This window comes from Pseudopodoces humilis, chromosome 1 (genome assembly GCF_049639895.1).
Source record: "Pseudopodoces humilis isolate 2021_Gansu_Grassland_sample_001 chromosome 1, ASM4963989v1, whole genome shotgun sequence".
In the NCBI taxonomy this organism is placed as follows: Eukaryota; Metazoa; Chordata; class Aves; order Passeriformes; family Paridae; genus Pseudopodoces; species Pseudopodoces humilis.
In genome coordinates, this window is record NC_142200.1 from 46,131,490 (window position 1) to 46,145,090 (window position 13,601).

General features: G+C 41.1%; 1 protein-coding gene across 1 annotated transcript in view; it reads left to right on the forward strand.

Moving 5' to 3' along the window:
- The first annotated feature begins 2,328 nt into the window (after positions 1–2,328).
- ANKRD29 (ankyrin repeat domain 29) overlaps positions 2,329–13,601 on the forward strand; it is a 30,907-nt gene continuing 19,634 nt past the window's right edge. The window contains exons 1-4 of the mRNA XM_005517212.3: positions 2,329–2,427; positions 7,609–7,719; positions 9,432–9,530; positions 11,206–11,304. Coding sequence (XP_005517269.1) covers positions 2,407–2,427; positions 7,609–7,719; positions 9,432–9,530; positions 11,206–11,304 — 330 coding nt within the window. The 5' untranslated portion in view covers positions 2,329–2,406. The remainder of the gene's footprint in view (positions 2,428–7,608; positions 7,720–9,431; positions 9,531–11,205; positions 11,305–13,601) is intronic.

Consider the following 13,601-nt stretch of genomic DNA (forward strand, 5'->3'; position numbering starts at 1 on the left):
AAGAAGGAAGAAGGAAGAAGGAAGAAGGAAGAAGGAAGAAGAAGTAGCCATGAACATGATAGTCCCTGCAATGACCAATTCCAGATGCTGCATAAATGCTACAGCTCACCATAACGTCCCAAACCAGCACCAGTGGAATGAAACCACCAATTCTGGGGCCTAGCCTAGCAGGGCAAAGGTGAGGATAACATCCAGAAAAGGAATAACTAGGAAGTGTATGTAAGTTTTAACTGTAATGTTATTCATACTGATTTTTTTCTCTGTATAGAATTTTCTCTTTTTTTGTTATAATTACATCTGCTCTCGTGATGATTTTTATATTAGACTGTTAAGATTCAGTTACAATAATTATAAATTCTGGGTCTTATATATATATATGAGGTGTGTGTCCTCTTTGCCCATAAACAAGTGTAACAATAGGCAGAGGTCTGCATCAAAAAACATTGTTTCTACATGCTTTCTGGGATAATCTTTCAAAGGATCACTAAAAAGGAACATACTTTATATACGTATTTCTGTATTCAGCTGATCTGACAAATTATTGTACCTAAATATGAAACCAGAGAAGTCACTGGAGACCATGTGCAAATGAAAATAGGTGCAATTTCAGATTTTGTGAGGATATTAAGAAAAACACTTTAAATTTTTTCCACTGACACCCAAGATAAATACAGACCCCCAAAAAACTATATTGCTTTTGTCTTGTTTTTTGTTTTTCATCCAGAGAATCTGGGGGTTTTTTGGTCATAAAATTTAATATTTGGGCTGATTAATGTAAAAAGTTTGGCATGTTTATCACAATGGATTGAATAAACACAGGGATTTTCCAAGGGTGAGATAGGGGCTGTGTACAGATCAGTAATATTTTTCCTCTTTCAGTGGACAATCCTCACCGTGCAACTGGATCAGAACAAGAATGACTCTCAACTATGCAATCTGCTGAGTTTATTCGGAATTTTTAAGTTTAAGAAAAAATCTGAGTGATCATCTAGGATTGTGTGATCTCAGTAATTAAGGTTCACACCAGGCCATGCATTTTGAGATGAGCTGGTGCTATTAGCAGCTTTCATCTGCTTGCCTCCCGTTTGTTTTACTGTATGCACAGATGCACCGATGAACATTGCCTCAGGAAAAAGATCTGCAGAAACCCCTTCACTTGCAGATTTGCAGAATAAACTATTTGGATCTCAGCACAAGTATTTTCTCTCAATGCACACGCATAATTTTCTCGTGAATGGGATTTATGTGTGCACATCAAAAGAGGAAAATCCCTAAGGGCTCAATTTAAACCAACAATAGCAAAGAAATTCAGGAATCTCTCACCAGAGCATGCCCTGCTTTGCCTACTTTATATCACGAAGACTTTGAATGAAATCTGTGGCAGCCAGGCAAAACAGGACATGAATTTGCTTTATGGTTGTTCATTTTTAAAGGCTTAAAATTAAGCCCTTACGAACTTACTGGCTTCCTGATGAGAGAACAGCAGCCATGGGAGATAGCGTTGGTGATAGCTGGATGCTTACAAGGTGAAGGAATGGTCACTCCCAGCACAGGTTTGGGTGGCAGCACCGTTTGTGTACTCAAACAGTATCTCTTAACAGGCTTTTCCTAGATATGAAGGGAAGAGGCTGTGAAATACAAAAGTGGTGCTATGCAGGTGGCATGGGCTGAAGTGATGGTGATGAGGCTAGGGCTGGGGTGAGGGTTCTTCGGATTTGGACCATTTCAGTGCTAATATTTATTACTGTAGAGTCCAGATCCCCAGGTCTAAACCAGAGGCTGAGTTGTGTGGGTCCCCCACCATGGGGGCTGGCTTCTCAGCATGCTGCTGGAGCAGGGGCCCATTTCAAATAATACTAGTACAACTACTCCTAACAATAACAACAGAACAATAACAATTAAAAACAACAATAAAATGTAATTTTCTGTAATTACATAAAATTGTACAATTGTTCCAATACAATTAATTCTATTCGGCTAAATAATAATAACAATAACAGTAACAACAGTAATGATGATAATAATAGAGATAGTAATGATAATAATGATAACAATTATAACAATGATAATAATGATAATAATAATGATAATGATGATGATAACAATGATAATAATGATAATGATGATGATAATACTAATAATACTAATAATACTAATAATACTAATAATACTAATACTACTACTACTACTAATAATAATAATAATATACCAAATACTCCCTTCCCGCCCCAAAAAGAACCTTTAAAGAGCAATAGCAGGCAGAGCCCCATGAGCACAAAGTGCTGCGGGAGGGAGGTGCCGGCCCCGCGCCCCGCCCCGGCCCCGCGCAGCCCCGGGTGCGGAGCGGTGCGGACCGAGCTGCGCGGGCGGGCGCGGGGCGCAGCGGGGCGGAGGCGGAGCGCTGCGATGTGCAGGATGTCGTTCAAGGTGAGCCGGGCGCCGAGAGGGGCGGGGGGGATGCGCCTTTGGGTTCCCGCTTTGCGCTTGCCGTGCCGGCAGCCCGTGGAGTGCTCTGTTGTTTCCGTGGATTGATTTTTTTTTTTAGGAAAAGCGAGGGTAGTGTAGGGCGGGAGGAAAGGAAACAGGAATGTCCTTCCCGGGCTTTGGGGTGCCCCGGGAGTGCTGCGGTGGCAGCTGATGGAGCGGGCGCTTTTCACAGCTGACAGCCCCCAAAGGGTGCGTGCCTTGTCTTACATAAACTGCGAGCCTCCGTGGAGCTCTACGCTGGCTCTGGGGTGGCCGGGCTCCGTGCTGTGGTTTTTGGTGCAGTCAGGAGCCTCCTCCTCACTTTTACGACCATCTCTGCTGGTGCTGGTTGTGTAATAGTTAGGAGGCAGTCTTTATCCGTGCTCTTCCTCTCAGGCTGTGGTGGCCACTGAAGCCAGACTGGTTCGTTCCCTTTGCCAGCTGTGTATTCCTGTCACTTTTTGTACTTCTTCCATCCAAACCACGCAAGAGCAATCATTTCAGAAGATTGCCTTAAAGAAGTTTTTTAATCTAAGGGCAGGATCAATAAGATTTTTTGGCAAAGATGGAAGCAAGCAGCATTTTACTAATGATGTTAGCAGATAATATTTATGATGGATGTTCATCTCTGTTGTGCACTTTTCTGGATGCTGTGCTTGCCCTTCTCTTATTGATCAGCAGCTCAGTGCCGGTCCTCTGCCATATTGCTTGTGTTGCATTTTTTGATTTGATGGATTATTCCCTGTACTTGTCAGGGTGTCTCCCTCCTGGAATCTTGGTGCTTCAGTGGCACCGTCTCAGTTCAGTGGTGGCGCAGCAGGTGGTTCCCACCTGCAGTTAAAGCCCCCCTGTGGCAGGCAGCAGAGAACCTTTGCTCAATCTTACTCTTGGTGGTGAAATCATACAATGCCTTGGGTTGGGTTAAGGATCATCATGTTCCAGCCCCCTGCTGGAACACCTTCTACTACATCAGGTTGCTCAAAGTCCCATCCAGCCTGACCATGGACACTTCTGGGGATGGGGCATCCACAGCTTCTCTGGGTAACCTGTTCCAGTGCCTCACCATCTTCACAGTAAAGATCGTCTTCCTAATATCCACTCTAAACCTACCCCCTTTCAGTTCAAAGCCATTTGTCCTTGTCCTATCACTATATGCACTTGTAAAAAGTCCTTCTCCATCTCTCTTGTGGGTCCCATTTAGCCAGTGGAAGGCTGCTCTCAGGTCTCCTTGGAGCCTTCTCCAGACTGAACAACCTCAATTCCCTCAGCCTGTCTTCATAGGAGCGGTTCTCTAGCCCTCTGATCATCTTCATGGCCCTCTTCTGGATTTGCTCCAGCAGGTCCACATCCTTATGTTGGAGGCCCCAGAACTGAACACAGCATTCCAGGTGTGGTCTTACCAGAGCAGAACTGAGGGAGAGGATCTCTTTCCTCAACCTGCTGGTCTGGATTCCTTTGATGTAGTCCAGGATACACTTGGCTTTCTGGACAGCAATCTCTGTGGTCATCCCCTTTTTGGTCCTGTGTTGGTTTCACACCTAGTTTCTTTTTTTTCTTAGTTTTTCTGTCCCTTCATTCTGTCTCTGCAAGTTTTTTCCCAGCTTCATTAATCACAAGCAACCACCCTAACAGCCCCATGGTCCTGATGGTGCCAGCTTCTTCTTGCTTTCTTATCCCTTTTTCGGTCTCCTTGTTTATTTAACTTGTTCTTCAGGTCTTACTTTCTGTTCTGTCCCTAGCAGCTCCTTTTCTGTGCCCTATTTCTCACAATGTATTCCCTCAAGTATTCCTGTCCAAAGTAGCTCACTGCTTTCCCCTCCCTCTGAAGAACTGCAGACCATACCTCCCTCTCTCTGTTTTCTCTCCCTGTTCTGTGACATTTTGTTTGGCATTTTCTCTTTCTCTCAGAAGATCATGAACTTAACTTGGATTTTCACTACCTGTTTGCCACTGGCTGTTCACATTTTCCATCTACTTCTTCCATTATCCTACTTACCCATGGCATAGCATTTATCTTTCTTTCTCACACAAGTATCCTGTATTCTACCACATTTTGCCTGACTAAACAACATTTATATATTGAACCACTTTTCCTTTTTATCAGGATCCTTCATGTAGGATATATTGCTGTCTAATGAAGAACTCTGCTCCTAAGTTGCACTAGCCTTTTCCATCATGTTTGATCCTGATTTCCAGTTCTTAAAACTTTTTACTCAGTTCCTCCTTCCCATTAGGACTGGTTTGGAAACTAAGAAAGAAAAGAGAGTTTTCTTGTATTTTGCCAGAACAAGGAAAAAGCTAGTGGGCAGACTAGCATTTTCTTTCTCCATTCTTTTCTTTCTCTTTGTCCATTCCCTCTTTCATCTGCAAGATCCCTGTTTAGGAACCACACTCTTCCTCCTCCTCAGCGGTCACCCCACTGTCACCTGCCCTTTCTCTGCAAACAGCAAGTCAAAGATAAGACAAGGAGCAGGAGCTGGTGGTCACAGAATTTAAATTATACTTTCCTCCTCAATATTCCTGAAATGACACAGATGTATTAGCACAATTCATTATTTTCTGCATCCCTGCAGAGAAATGGTTTTGTCAGATTTATAATATATATTTTCCTCTAGGCCATTTTTGAAAAAGTGTTTTTTCTGATGTCAATACAGCATAAATACAATGCCAGCTTTTCGTCTTTGGTCTCTCATAAAAGCACACAAACAATCAAAATTATTAGCATACCCAGATTTTAAAATAAAACTTTAGAGAACTTGATGAAGTGAAAAGAACTTCTCTCCTGAAGGTTGCTGATGCTGGCACAAGTGACATCATGAAACAAGCAATTTTCATGAAAGCTATTAGCTAATAATTTTCAAATGTTTATTACATTCTGCTCCCAGACTGTCAGTGCTGAGGATCAGTTGTTTACTTTGAGGATGCTTTGGGAGCAAACTGGCTTTATGGCAAGAATTACACAAAAATTTTGTCCAATTAATCTCCTGAAATTCAACATTACCTCTCCCTGGGAAGTATCTGATGAGACAAGAGTTCAAAACCAAAACCAGCAGTCACATCCTGCAGCTATAAACCCATTTATTGCTCAAAAATAATTCCATTAATTGGATTATTAACCCCAAAGTGCTGTCTTACATTTTGCCTACCAGTGATGTCAGTATTGCGGATGAAATTAAGAGCACAGAGATATAGATCCAGAGATATATAAACTGCCACATGGTACGCAATGAGGCAGTTCATGTAAGGTGCCCAGATCATCTGAATGATTCTGCACTTTCTTTCACCTTAGCAGGTAAAATAGCTCAGATTTGCATCTGATTTTTTAGTCTAATCGCTGGATGTTTGATGGTCTGAGTGTGCTGTACACTCTGCTTTTATACAAGGAATCCCAAGCAATGTAGGGGCACAAGAGGAAGTAAAAGTGCTTAATAAGAGTCAGTACAAATGGGGAAAAAACTTGGGTTTGTGTCCTTTGTGCACTGAAGAGTTCTTCCATTCCTTGGGTCTGATCCAAAGTATAAGAACAACTCTGCTGGAGAGCTACTGTAGGACTTACAGGGGAGAAAAAAAAGGTAGGAACTTATGACTCATAAGGCCAAAGACTTTGAACTTCTACTTTCACTCCAGGGTCACACTGGACATTTAGTTATTTTTTCTTCTCACTGGTGAACTGGTGAAAGCAGGTAAGGACTTCCTGAATATGGATTCCAGTTCCTGCCTAGCTGACCAGTGAAAGTGGTGATGTATAATGAGCCATAATAAAATTCAGTCTGCTACTGTGCCCGTGTAGTGAAAACCGGGGTGAATGAAATAAATCTTTCCCTTTATGGATGTATTGCCATACCTCTAAAACTTTAAGGGTTAGTTTGAGATAGTAAAAGGTAAAGAATTTGATTGTCCACAATCAAAATTAGACCTTACCATTCTATAAGTCTAAACATAATTCTTTTGCAATAGCTTTCCAGTGAATATCATAACAAAGCCAAAAAGACAATATTCCTAACTCCCAGCTCTATAAATAAATATCTATCTAATAAATCAGAGAAGAAAGGGCAACATGAGCCTCTGTGTATTCTGGTCAATGGTTTGCTTTTACACAAAACTTAGTGGTCCTAAGGATAGGAAGACCACTAAGCAAGGTGGTAGGAAGACCGTGTTGCCAGCAAGGAGGGTATAAACTGCTGTCTATACTTTAATCCACATTATCTACAGACCCTCCAGGGAAATGCAATAGCTGTGAAAAGAAGATCAGAATCTAGCTTACTGTGCTTGCTAAAATTTTCAGACTCCTATCCCTGTGTGTGCTGGTACAAGAAATACCACAATCAGTTTATAGGAAGAAACTTATAATTTATTTAGTGGTTGGAACATCTCTCATGTAAAACAGCTGCCAATTTTCCAACCTGTTAATATTAAAAATGCAACCCATGGAAAGTGCTCAGTGTGACAGACCTGAGATAGATTCAGATTCATGATTCTTGCGTCTGCTGGTTTCTGCAAAGTTTATTGTCTTCATGTCAGTGAAGGAAGCAATTTAAATTGTGCTGTGTATGTGCATTTTAATTATAAAGCATAAAACTATTGAATCCTGATTCCCTGCCACATTACATGTGTGCATTGACATTTAAACAAGAAGTGCCTATGTCATTTCTGAAGCTGAATGATTGATTTTTATATATTTTATATATTTTAAATATTTTATATTTTTTATAATCTGAAACCCAAGAGAATGTCCTGCATAAGATATGTAAGCAGGATGGTTCAGTCTAACTGTGGCCAGCCCCAACACAGAAGCAGACAATGCAGACATCACTCAGCATGTTGTTTTCTGTGATGTTTTCCTGTGGATCTGGCCTAGCATCATCATTTCTCATTACAGAGCAATCTAAGAGACATAGGCTGCCATGGACACAAGGAAGACTTGAAATAATATAAGGAAGCACAGGAAGACTGGTCTCTTTAATTGCAAAAAGAAATTAAATTAGCTTCCTTTCAATGCTCTGGGTTTGAAAGAGCAGCACACTAAGCTGAAACGTGCCTGGCTTGAATGCAATGTGTATGCAATGTGTATCCTTGGCCAATGTATTTTCCAAAGTGATTTACTTCTGCTTTTTTTTTTTTCATTTTCCTTTTCTCCACCAGAAAGAAACACCACTTGCCAATGCTGCATTTTGGGCTGCAAGAAAAGGAAACCTGGCTCTCCTCCAGCTGCTGCTGAACAGTGGGCGAGTAGATGTGGACTGCAAAGACAGCGTATGCACACAATGCACCTACAGCCACGGCACTCATTTTGCATCACTTTCCATAGCCCACCATGCAGAGGGTGTAGTAGGGATCTAACATGAAACATATGAATGTCTTATGGTACTTCAGGATGATTTAAAACCTTCTTCTGTCATTTGAAACATAAGATGAAATAGCATGATGATTTACATCGGTGGCAAGGGGTTAAGAATTTGCCAGCACTCAAAAATGTGTCTTACACAGTTATTTGTGGTGCTGACATTAAAAACACAGATCCTAGCACCTCGGGCTTCTCTTTGCAAAGAAATGTCATTGTAGTAATAGATCACAGTGAAGAGCTGGCTCAATTGAGCCCAGGTAGCAATGATCCTGTCAGCTAGCAGACCTTCTCATAATTAGAGCAACTGTTGGCCTCCTAAATTCTTCCTCCTCCACCCAATCTCTGGACTGGGCATCAACAGGAAGGCACAAGATTGCCAAGCAAGAGGAGCCCAGACACATGACAGATTTCATGGGAATTTCCTTACTGTAATTTTCCTGGGTTGAAATTAGTTTTGAGATTAGAAATGGGTTGATAACACAGATAATGAATAGGTCTTTCTATTCTGCCTACAACAGATGGTGAGATACTTGATTATGCTAAGCTGTGTCAAAGAGCAAGAGGAAAAGGAGGTTGAGAAGTTCCAGGTTTCTTTTATTTGGCATTGGGACTGACTGACACGGAGTCATGTGGTGTTGGCAAGGATTGATGCTACTTCCAACCCGAAACATGAACTTGCCACGGCTTCTCTCACTTTGAATACCTTCAAAGTGTCAGAGATTTTCTAAGCCCATTGACTTTAACCTGTCTTTTCATTTTCATTTCATTTTTGCCCTGTAGGGAAGTATTTGTCCTACAGTACTTAAGCAGCTGGTGTTATGACTTTCCTTCTGACAAGGGAGGGAAGGTTATTCAAATGGAGGCTTGAAGTAAACAGGACAGAGATCAATGTGAAAAAAATAAAGTCACTACTTCAATTTTTTATAAAAAGAAGGCTAACTTTGGACAAGAACTTTCACACTGCACTGCATTAATAATTGTATTAGACATATACATTTTCTAGACTAAATTATTTTTGTACAATTAAGACTGCATGTTTCTTTCTTGTAATATCACTTATTCCTTCTTTGAATTGAGCTGCTGTGTGTGAAGGGTTTTGAAGGATGTGTTTCATCCTTATGCACGTGGTTTCTGCATATTGTCCATACACTGCATACATATAAATCCTACTTCCTTCACTGGAAGTGACCTTATAGTGTACTGAGGGAGTTCAACACAGATTTCTGTACAGAAAGTTCTCTCTTATAATGTGAAGAGTCACTGAGTGAGTTTGCTCTCGTTATTTGGATAGGGAATTACTGTTCAAATCACCCAGCCCCTTCTCCTGACTATGACTCAGAATTCTAAGTGACTCAGCTGAGTCACTCAGCTCCTGTGTCTGAGGTTATTCTTCTGGAAATGATGCAAAGAACTTTGGTATTTTCGGATTAAAAAGAGAGGGAAAAGAAAGCTGTTTAGGAACAAAACCCATTATTTTTGTACTTGTTGCACTAATTTTGGGACAATAAGGTATCAGAAGCTCCCTCCAGATTTTTGGCAGAGATGCTGTCTCATCCAGACAGCCTGATTCATTGCAGTAGGTGTCTGTTGAAGGTACTGACTTGTTTTTCCTTACTCCCAGCTTGGCACAACAGCTCTGATGGTAGCCTCATACTATGGCCACATAGATTGTGTACGGGAATTGGTGTTGCAAGGAGCAGATATCAATCTGCAGAGAGAGGTAGGATTCAAACAGGGCTTGATTAAGTAACTGTTGGTTTGTTATAAATAATAAGAGTGTTGTCTGCTGCTTGTTGCCAATTGTTTCTTTGTCACTTGCTGTATAGTGTACTTATAACACATATAAACGGCTCTGTTCTGAGGACATCAGGGAATCAGATATCTGGATTTTATAACAGAAAATCAGATGCCAGAGGTACATTTATAATAACTCATCAAACATTTTCAGCACATCTGGTTGGTGAGGGTAAGTTACATCTGGGATGTAACCTCTCAGAGTTATCCCATTTTATGTATTTGCAGTTTTACTTTTTGGCACAACAATTTACAGATCTCTGGATGGGATAAATAATAAGAAGACCTTTATTTTTTGATTTGCAGCCTTGTCATTAAAATGGAGTGGATGCCATTTCTGGTACAGGGATTATTTTTGACTCTGTATGTTTTGAAGTTTCTGCCTTTTAGTCTGAGCCAACTCATCCCTAGCAGTCATACAGCTTTATCACCCATACCCTCCCCTGCATCTCTGCTTGGCATTCAAGGCATGTCTTGCACCATGACATCAGCATGGAAGGGACATCAGCAACTGATTTTTTTGTGGAAATTGCCTTTCACTCATACTCCATGCAGACAATTGTAAGGATTGCAGTTGCTCTGGTCTGCGTGTTGGCTGTGCAAAGAGCAGAATTGCTCTGGGAAAACCACTGGTTTTAAGAGAAGAGCAGTTTAAGGAGGTCATGCAGTTACATGGGATGGTGGCAGGTCATGTAGGATAGCAGTGTGCTCTTTGCTTCAACAGACAAGCCAATGTTTCTTACTTTCCTTGGTTACCTGGAACCAGAGCATTAATCTCATGCTGACATCTGCAAGTTACCGAGTCAGTGAATGCCACGTTTGATGATGTAGGTGTCTTTACACTTACTGGCCTAAACTTGCTCTAACCATGATTGTCAGTGTCTTTCAGTGGGGTCCTGTTCTAACAAAACATGTACTTAAATATGTCCCTTCCCTTAGGTAAACATTGCTTGGAAAGAAGCAAAAAATAAAAAAAAGTTAAGAACAGTTTTATGGAGCTGCTCTTGATTATCCCTCAGGAAATACTGATTCAACAAGCCAACGAAAAGAAAAACACTGAAAGCCTCCAAAACCACTCTGTTGCAGAAAGGAAGCAAAACAGATGAAGTTTAAGTGCTAAAGACCAATGACACTGCTCTGCAACTAAGTGCAGTTACTCCAACCAGTGCTCTCGTGCTTTGAAATTGCTGTGAAGCTTGGGGAAGTGAGTCCCATAAATGGGCCCAGGAGAGCAGGCTCTGAAATGGTCAAAATGGGACCACATGCTATTATAAAGTACTATTCACTGGAGTGAATTTCACGTGTAGCTTCCCGTTTTCTAAATGGGGTGAGAGAGCCCAAAGTCAGAAAAGCCTGCATCTTCCTTCCCTTCCTTCCCTTACTTGGTTTTACTCAAATGTATGACACTGGACAGATTTTTCAGTGCACTGTGAGGAAGACTGAGTTAAGATACCTGGTGTCCTCTGGAGTCTTCAAATTCATCATGTCTTTTCAGCTGATATTCAACTGATTGAGCTCAACAGTTTTTAATTTGAAATGTCTATACTTCAGTCAAGTGTGTTATGTGTTCGTTATTATTTTAATCCATTTTTCCTTTACAGTCAGGTGCAACTTCTCTGTTCTTTGCTGCACAGCAAGGCCACAACGATGTAGTGAAGTTTCTCTTTTCATTTGGAGCCTCCACTGAATTTAAGAATAAAGTAAGATGATAGGTCTATTTTTGCATGCTAATACATTCTGACAGTCAAGGCTGGGTTCTTTGTATTCACATTAAACATGACCAGGCAGTGTTAAGATGATGAAATCTCCTCACATGAACATTTTCTGAGTAATATGAGTAATGCAACACATTGTGAAATGTTAATTTTGGACTAGATTTTCCAACCTAGACTTAGAGGCATAAGTTCATCAGGGTCCCTTGATAGTGATATCAGTCTTTCCTCATAAGCCATCCTCTAATAAAAGATCAAAGGGTCTTTTTGTACTTACCAGGTAGGATCCTGATTTAGGTGATTAGATACTCTCATTGCATAGAACTTACATTTCATCACTGTTGGGATGTCTCTGCATGCCACCATGGGATACATAGTCCTCTCTAAATTCCTAGTTTCCCATCTGGGACAAGAAGATGAAGTGCACCTCAGAGCTTTTCCAAACTCTTCTTAGAACAGCCAGAAGTACAGTGGCAGGGCCTGGGTTCCTCACCCCTCATGGGGTCAACAGCAGCAAGATCAGCAGTTCATCACTGACAGCAATAAATCAACCCAGTTTCTTTGCCCAAGGCAGTACTAGCACCTCTGCTTTCACCAAACAGGGGGAAAAAGCAACATATTTTCATTAAATTTACTTGTCCTTGATCTGCTGGCTACATTTTGAAGCATTCCCATAATCTGGGGAGGAGGACATTTACCAGTCACTTACCCTGGGATCCCTAGTGATATCTTTGAAGAAGCAGTAATTCTTTACTCCGCAATAATAAGTTTCTCCAGATACTTTAGTCTGTGATTTGAATGATTCTCTCAATCCATACCTTCCTGAAGTCCCTGGAAGTACAGGCTCTAAATACTAAGCAAATTGATGGAACATCAGAAACTCAGTTCCTTACACTCCAGGAGCTAAAATCCCGATGTATTGTGGCTAGAGTTCACACATGCCCGTAGAGTAGGATTCTGATACTCCAGGGAACTGTGCTTGTGGTGAGCAACTCTCTGACCACAGCAGCAAGCAGTAATAAAAGCATGAATGAAACTGTGGCTGTTGAACACAAGTGCAACAGTGAAAGTTAACAATGCAGGAGGTTGCTTTGTTAAACACAACAGCTCTATCTTAAAGTGATGGATAATGTCATGTGGGACAAATTTATTGGATAAGGTTGCACATTGAAATAAATGATGCTTCTCTGGCTTTTATTTCAGGGTATGGGTGGAGGTTAACAAGATTCAGAGGGGTCATCTCCCCTTGCATTCAGCTGGCAAGTTGGAGGCTCAGTACCTTATTCTGTCTAGAGGGACAGTTAGATCTTCACTCAGTCCACAGCCTGTGAACTAGGAGTTTGTGAAGATGCCAGGATTTGATCCAGGAGTGGAACTACAGGCTTGAAATTGTCTGATCCTTCATGACAATACACAATCTTTTATGAAGCATGCAAAATATATTGGTGTGAAACACTAGGACAAATAAAGGGGAACAAAGATCTAAATATAAAAGAATATTCCTATATTCAGCTGTTCCAGATAGCTTCCATCTTTGGACAAATGCAAATTTGGGGTCTACTGTTGCTCACCTTGCAACTTTAATTCCAGTCTCTCTTTTCCTGCCTGCCTCTGCTTCTGAACCCAGACCTGGCTTGGCCCATATGCCAGTCCCAAGTATTTTTTAAGCTGCTGGTTGCTCTTCCTCTCCAGGCCACAGCTTTCTGCTACATCCAGACAAGCTGGTTGAAAGACAACACCAGCTCCCAATGGACATGTCATGGGAAACTGGTGTGTGATGTGCATGTGAGATGATTTTCCAGCTGCATCACCCAGCATGTGCCTGAGCAGGAGGCACCAGTCAGGTGTAGTGCATGGACAGTCCACATCTTCCACTGGCCAGCTAGTGTGGCTTTGTATCAGTTCAATCTTCTGATTTAATAATGTGGTTTCCATAGCTTGGAATAATTCCGTCATTCTGTTAACAGGTGACCAATGTGACAGGCTCCTCCATCCCTCCCAAGCCCCAGAAACAATATAGTTGATAAAATATTCCTTTTCAGGTTAGGGACAAAGCATTTTCTTACTAAGACACTCATCTGGGAGCAGCACTGGAAAACATATGGCTGATCCTGTTTTTAAAGGGCAAAATTAATCCATTTGCAAAGAATATATATATTCCTATTATAAATTATGACATGGATTTGGAATAAGCACACAAATTTGAATGTATCCTAGAAAACAAAAATCCTAGAGATTTTTAACTAAGGAAATGCAAAGCCCAACATCTTTTTCATGCACTTATC